This window comes from Sceloporus undulatus, chromosome 4 (genome assembly GCF_019175285.1).
Source record: "Sceloporus undulatus isolate JIND9_A2432 ecotype Alabama chromosome 4, SceUnd_v1.1, whole genome shotgun sequence".
In the NCBI taxonomy this organism is placed as follows: domain Eukaryota; kingdom Metazoa; phylum Chordata; class Lepidosauria; order Squamata; family Phrynosomatidae; genus Sceloporus; species Sceloporus undulatus.
Window position 1 is genome coordinate 1,858,679 of NC_056525.1, and position 7,840 is coordinate 1,866,518.

General features: G+C 44.7%; 1 protein-coding gene across 1 annotated transcript in view; it reads left to right on the forward strand.

Annotated features, from left to right (window-relative positions):
• The window catches only part of VSTM2L (V-set and transmembrane domain containing 2 like), a 104,928-nt gene that overhangs the window by 78,320 nt on the left and 18,768 nt on the right, over positions 1 to 7,840 (forward strand). The window contains exon 3 of the mRNA XM_042466333.1: positions 2,349 to 2,391. Coding sequence (XP_042322267.1) covers positions 2,349 to 2,391 — 43 coding nt within the window. The remainder of the gene's footprint in view (positions 1 to 2,348; positions 2,392 to 7,840) is intronic.

Consider the following 7,840-nt stretch of genomic DNA (forward strand, 5'->3'; position numbering starts at 1 on the left):
CTCTCCCCTCAAGATGGAGGTCGGGGGGAGGGCTCTTCTTCTTGGCAGGCAGAGGCCTGTTGTTTCTTGCCTGCTTCTCTCCCCTCAAGATGGTGGTCGGGGGAGGGGCTCTTCTTCTTGGCAGGCAGAGGCCTGTTGTTTCTTGCCTGCTTCTTTATTTATATATTTATATAAATATTATATATATATAATATTTATTTATATATTTATTTATATATAAGGAGCCATAGGATATTTATATATGTATTTGTTTTCTATGCCGCCTTTTTCCCCAGAAGGAGACCCAAGCCGACTCGCAGGAGGAAATCAATCAAAATCTGCCGTGCCATTTTGAAAACAATTAAAATAATTGCAATTAAAACCGTATAAAATTCTTCTGCTACAGACAGAAGTAAACAAGGAGGAACTTGCAAAAATAAATAACAGTTAAAATAATTGCAATTGAAACAATATAAAATTCTTCTGCAACATACAACAGTAAATAAATGTTAAAATAATTGCAATTAAAATAGTATAAAAATTTTCTACAACAAACAAAAGTAAATAAACAAACACACACCAATAAAAATAAAGCCTCCCTGGTACAGTACAGTGGTACCTCGGGATACGAAATACCCAGGTTACGAAATTTTCGGGATACGAAAAAATCCCATAGGAAATCATTGTTCCGGGTTACGAATGTTTTTTCGGGATACGAAGAAAATTTTTGGTGCTTTTTTCGGCTTTTTCGCACGAAACGCGGCTTTTCCCCATTAGCGCCTATGGCAATTCGGCTTACGAAGGCTTTTCGGGTTACGAAAGCGGCCGCGGAACGAATTAATTTCGTAACCCGAGGCACCACTGTATTATATTAAATAAATATTAAAATCTCTTACTACTACTACTACTACTATTACAGTTGGACCTCGTGTCCACAAATTTTTTTATCTACAGATTCAGGCATCCACATTTTTAAAAATACCACACTGGATCTTAAATATGTATTCATGCAAGCGTTGATGTGCCGGCTGCGGCCTTTTCTAGACCACCTAGTCGCCCTGGGTCTACACATTAGGGACCTTCAAATTAGACTACATGGAGCTGCCCTTAGCATCCTAGAATCCTAGGGTTGAAAGAGACCCCAAGGGCCATCCAGTCCAACCCACTTGCAAGAAGACACCATCCAAGCCTTCCTTCTGACAGGTGGCTGTTCGAAAACCTCCAAAGGAAGAGGCTCCATAACACTCCCAGACAGCAGTTTATTAATCCACAGTCAAACAGCAGTTATCATCAGGTTTAGGTGGAATCTCTTTTCCTGGAGCTTACATCCATTGCTCTGGTTCCTAGTCTCTGGAGCAGCAGAAAACAAGGTTGCTCCAGGCTCAGCATAACACCTATTCCAATATTTAAACAGGTTTATATGTCATGGTCATATGGAGCAGCAGCAGAAAACAAGCTTGCTCCATCCTCAGTGTGAAGGGGCAAGCTTGTTTTCAGCTGCTCCAGAGACTAGAACATGGAACAATGGATGCAAGCTACAGGAAAAGAGATTCCACCTCAATGTTAGGAGGAACTTCTTGACATTAAGAGCTGTTCCACAGTGGAAGATGCTGCCTTGGAGTTTGGTGGAGTCTCCCTCCTTGGAGGTCTTTAAGCAGAGGCTTGATGGCCACCTGTTGGGGATGCTTTGATGGAGAGTTCCTGCATGGCAGAAGGGGGCTGGACTGGATGGCCCTTTTTGGGGTCTCTTCCAACTCTATGATTCTACGACTCTAGACTTAAAAGAAAACCACTATAAGATGTTCTTTAGGGAATGTCCTTCATTTTGAGGTGCCTGGTCCTCCTTTGCAGTTAGGACAAGTGGTCACCTTGGCTATTGATAACCCCCTATTATTGCCTTCATAGCCCTTTCCCATCATGCTGAACCACCTTACTGAGCCATTGCTGAGAAGATGTAGCTGCAAACATTTTGGAGCATGCTGCCTTATTGCTCAGTGTTCCTGCCATGCGAAGTGAACCTTGTACGGCGTACGGTGGCAATTATTGGACTGACTCCGGAGGGGAGGGAAGTGTCCGCCCTTCGAGATCTGTGTCCCAGAGTATGCCTCCTTTGAGCATCGCTCCTTCCCTTGTTCTGCTTTTATGGCTCCAAGCGCATGATGGCCCTCCCAAAATCTCTGTCCTCCCTCCCCATAAATTTCCACTCTCCCTTCCAGCTCAGTTTGTGCCTTTGAAGACTGCATTAAAGGCCAAGGTGTGAATTAGTTTGATAGGTTTTTCTTGGTCTCCTCTCCCTCCTTTTTCAAGCTGAACTAATGGGTTTTTTCTTCTCTCTGTCTCTCCCTCCTTCTTCCTTCCATTCCTGACAGCTAAAAGCATCTCCACAGGAAGAAGCCGGGAAGGAGGCGACAAAAAATAAGCGTGAGTTTTCAGATAATGACTTCTTGGGAAGATATTTCAAATCAAGGGCACGGCTGCCGCTTTCCTCCTGGGCACGAAGTGGGGAGCCTGAGGGGGGTCTTGTGGGGGTCCTTTCATGCAAAAGTGCAGCATGAAGGAGTTCTGAGAAGGACTTCTAACTCTCCTCCAAGTTTACATTAAGGTGAGAACTGGTGTGAAGGAGGAAAAGAGCGGATATGAAAGCCAGAGCTTCTCTATTGCGCATTGCAACCAAGTCCGTGGCAAATGTCATACCCGGGGATAGCTGTGTTGGCCTTACAGCATGTGAAATGTTCTGCCACTGGTTTTTGTGTATTCCCATTCCTAATACCCTGATTTATGTCCATTGATCTGGAGGCAGAACATTTCAGTCTCCCTGGGACTCAGAACAGCTGTCATTGAACAAAGGTACAACAAAGGTCCAAAAGGTGGAAGAGGCAACAAGGGGCTCAGCTATTTTGGATCTGATCCTAACCAACAAGGATGACTTGGTTAAAGGGGTGCAAGTGGTGGGATCCTTAGGTGGAAGTGACCATGTTCTCCTGGAGTTTGTAATACAGTGGAAAGGAGAAGCCAGGCAGAGTCAGACACGCATCCGAGACTTTAGGAGAGCGGATTTCAGTAAACTTAGAGAAGTATTGAGGGCGATTCCATGGTCAGAAATACTAAAAGATAAAGGAGTTCAGGACGGATGGGACTTTCTCAAAAGGGAGATACTGAAGGCACAGTTTCAAACAGTTCCAGTGAAAAAGAAAAATGGGAGAAGTCTCAAGAAACCAGGATGGATGACTAAGGAACTTCCAACGGAGCTAAGTTTGAAACGGAAGATGTATAAGAAATGGAAAAAGGGGGAAATCACAAAAAGGAATTAAAAGAAATAGCAGGCATTTGTAGGGTAAAGTCAGAAAAGCTCAAGCGCAGAATGAACTCAGGCTTCCTAGAGAGGTTAAAAAGAATAAAAAGGGATGTTTTGGATATGTCCGCAGCAAAAGGAAGAAGAAGGAAAGGGTAGGACCACTGAATGGAGAAGATGGCAAAATGCTAACAGGAGACAGAGAAAAGGCAGAGTTACTCAACACCTTCTTTGTTTCAGTCTTCTCAGAAAAGGCAAAGGGAGCTCAACCTGAGGATAATGGAGCAGAAGACAGAATAAGTAAAGAGATAGTAGAGGAATACTTGGTTAATCTAAATGAATTTAAGTCTCCAGGACCAGATGAACTCCATCCAAGGGTACTAAAAGAACTGGCAAATGTAATATCGGAGCCATTGGCAATAATCTTTGAAAACTCCTGGAGAACAGGAGAAGTGCCAGCAGACTGGCGGAGGGCAAACGTTGTCCCCATCTTCAAAAAGGGGAAAAAAGAGGATCCCAACAATTATCCTCCAGTTAGTCTGACATCAATCCCAGGAAAGATTCTGGAGCAGATCATTAAACAGAGAGTCTGTGAACATCTAGAAAGCAATGCCATCATCACAAAAAGTCAACATGGGTTTCAGAGAAACAAGTCATGCCAGACAAATCTAACCTCTTTCTTTGATAAAATGACCAGCTTGAAAGATGAAGGGAATGCTGTGGATGTAGTATATCTTGATTTCAGTAAGGCCTTTGACAGGGTTCCCCATGACATTCTTGCAAACAAGCTTGTAAAATATGGTTTAAACAAGGCAACTGTTAAGTGGATTTGTAATTGGTTGACTGGCCGAACCCAAAGGGTGCTCAACAATGGCTCCTTTTCATCCTGGAGGGAAGTGACCAGTGGGGTGTCCAGTGGGGTCTGTTCTGGGCCCAGTGCTATTCAACATCTTTATCAATGACCTGGATGACAGAATTGGGAGCAGACTTATCAAATTTGCAGATGACACCAAATTAGGGGGAATAGCTAATACCCCAGAGGACAGGATCAACATTCAAAATGATCTGAATAGACTAGAAAGCTGGGCCAAAGCTAACAAAATGAAATTCAACACGGAGAAATGTAAGGTACTGCACTTAGGGCAGAAAAATAAAATGCACAGACATAGGATTATGGGTGACACCTGGCTGAATGAAACTACATGCGAAAGGTATCTAGGAGTCCAAGTAGACCATAAGTTGAACATGAGTGAACAGTGTGATGCGGCAGCTAAAAAGGCCAATGCTATTTTAGGCTGCATCAATAGAAGTATAGTGTCTAGATCAAGAGAAGTAATAGTGCCACTGTATTCTGCTCTGGTCAGGCCCCACCTAGAATATTGTGTCCAGTTCTGGGCGCCACAATTCAGAAAGGACATTGAGAAACTGGAGCCTTGTGTCCAAAGGAGGGCGACAAAAATGGTGAAGGGTCTGGAAACCATGCCCTATGAGGAACGACTTAGGGAGCTGGGGATGTTTAGCCTGGAGAAAAGAAGGTTAAGAGGTGATATGATAGCCCTGTTTAAATATTTGAAAGGATGTCATATTGAAGAGGGAGCAAGCTTGTTTTCTGCTGCTCCAGAGACTAGGACCCAGAGCAATGGATGCAAACTCCAAGACAAGAGATTCCACTTAAATATGAGGAAGAACTGATGGTAAAATCTATATTCCACTAAATATGCAGCCTTGGAGTGTGGTGGATTCTCCTCCTTTGGAGACTGTTTTTAAACAGAGGCTGGATGGGCATCTGTCAGATGTTTTTTTGATTGTATATTCCTGCATGGCAAGGGGTTGAACTGGATAGCCCTTGGGATTTCTTCCAACTCTATGACTCCAAAACCACGTGAGGAAGCAGCTAGTTCTCAGGGCTTCTGGGCTGTTATCCTCAACTGAGTGTAGGTTCCAACTTGAAAATTGCAACCCCACGAATGATGCACCCCAGGCAGGGCTTTGGTGGGGGCTATTGGGTGGATTGTAAATTTCATGGCAGTTAATCCTTGAGTCCCTGCTGGATCTACAGCTAATTTGTTTCTTTTCCTCCCCAGCCAGCCCCCGGCCTCCCATGGCCAGCTGATAAATTATGGCCAAGTTCTCTGCCAGAGCAAGGACAATGTGAAAAATAAATGGCTTCTTAGGCCAAGGTCTTTGGCTCTTTCCTTTGACTTCCATTTGTACTGATAGATGGAGCTTAGTGTGGCCAGGAAACCCAAAGTAAACTCTTGTTCTGAGTAGGACAGCTCTTCTCCCGGCTTAAGGTGCTTGGCCTAGTAGTTCCCCTGTCTTGTCCAGGGTCTCTCTTTCATCTGAGAAAGCTCGTGTTTCATGGAAATGGTTTCTGACTCAGAAGCGTTTGCTTACTAAGCAAAGTAAATGCTGGGCTGTAAGTTGCTCCATTACTTTGCTTGCTCATTAGCTGGTGCCGCATCTCTGCTATCAGCTGCGTAGCAACACACCTTTGGTAGTTGCCCTGACTGTGTTTGTATAGACTGCTAGTGTTTGTATAGGCTGTTTGTATAGGAGGACTCTGCTGAGGTTTCAAGGGGCAACTCCTGGTGATGTCATTGAGTAGGACACACCAAGCATCAGCCACAGTTGCACAGAGCATGACATTCAATCAAAATCTACTAAGACTGAGATCTTTGTTCTTCTCACTGAGTTCTGCATCCATAGAATCATAGAGCTGGAAGGGATCGCAAGGGCCACCCAGTCCAACCCCCTTCTGCCATGCAGGAACTCTCAATCAAAGCATCCCCATTGACAGATGGCCATCCAGCCTCTGTTTAAAGACCTCCAATGAAGGAAACCCCACCACGCTCTGAGGGAATGTCTTCCACTGTCAGACAGGTTTGGAAGTTCCTCCTAACAATGAGGTGGAATCTCTTTTCCTGGAGCTTGCATCCATTGTTCCGAGTCCTATTCTCTGGAGCAGCAGAAAAGAAGCTTGCTCAATATGACATCCCTTCAAATATTTAAACAATCATATCACTTCTTAACTGCCTGTTCTCCAGGCCATACATACCTATCTCCGTAAGTGTCTCCTCATAAGGCATGGTTTGCAGACCCTTCGCCATTTTGGTGGCCCTGCTCTGGACATGTTTTACACATGAACATGAGTTGGAGGATGCAAGGTAGGGCCCATTACACCCCTATTGTTCTTTAGTCTTCACGTTTGAGCAAATATGTTGGAGAAAGAAATCTGTTTCTTGTCCAGGAAATGGTTTTTGTGCACAGAAAAGATATTCTTTGTGCTGAAAAATGTCTGCTTTTCTGTGCAGAACAATTCCCAGAAGAATTGTGTGAACATGAGGGGAATCCTGCATGGAAATTGTTGTTTTATCCCACAGCGCCGGGGTGGGGAAACAACAGCGATTTATTCTTCCTTGTACTGTATATATGATGATAAAATATTTCAGGATTTGCATCTCTAGTCCAAACTGCAAAATGACATCAAAGTTTTTTGCCTGCCGGCCCTTTCCTTTCCTTTCCTCGTTCCGTTTTCTGTCCTCAAGAGACGCAAGGCAACTTGCCACCTGCTCATCAGCCCAGGAAATATCTTCTTCCATTTCTTTCTATGGAAGAAGTTTGCACGAAGGAGGCCATAATCTCATTTAAGGGAACGGATTAGAATTCCAAACCCATTTAGGCTCCGATGAGCGGAATGAGGAGAGCGGCTAATTACAGAAATCAGAGAAGCATTGCTTGGCCTTTCCTCCGCCTCGGCCTGCCTGTCTCTCCCATTCATGCTGCTCCGGTTGCAATGTGTGTGTGTGTGTGCGCGCCCACACATGTATCTCACGCTTTCTCTTTCTCAATTATCCTCCAGCTGATTACAGCTGTGGGTTTTGCCCACGATAAAAATAGAATAATATTTAAAAAGCACTTATTCTAATTGCTGCTCCTCTGACATTGTGTCATTTTTATAATGCTCATCAGGCAGAGATTCCCCTGATGGGTGGCCGCCTGCACATGTGCTGATATTGATGTGGCAGCGGTGGCAGAAACAGTCACAGTCCCATCATCCTTCAAAGCTGGGCAGCCAGGAGTGTGGGACAGGGGATGCTGTTCCTCCCACCCCATTTCAAAAACTCAGGACTTTCTGCACCATGTGGACCTCTCTCTTTCTCATTCCCATCCACACCCAGCTCCACCACCATTTAGACAGATGCAGAGCATTGGAAAAATTATTTTGGACTGCAGCACCCTGAATCCCACAGCCAGCATTGTATTCGGAGGTTTATGTGGAATCTCTTTTCTTGCTTCTCTTGGGGGCCATTCAGACTACCTTTTACCCTGGATCAGAATCCGGATTACCCACTGGAAGTTCATATTTGCCCTGATGCTTCCACAAGCGAATTGGAGGCATTCACACCCGTTCAGGGGCAAATGCCCCTTGGCACAGGTCTTTTGAAAGCCCTTTGGGGGGAAAACGGGTTGGGCGAATATGAACTTGGCCCTGATCATGATTGGTTCAAGTTCAGGGGAAGGATTTAGGTCAGAGGGAGGGCAGTGGGCAGAACATTCCCTCCCCTT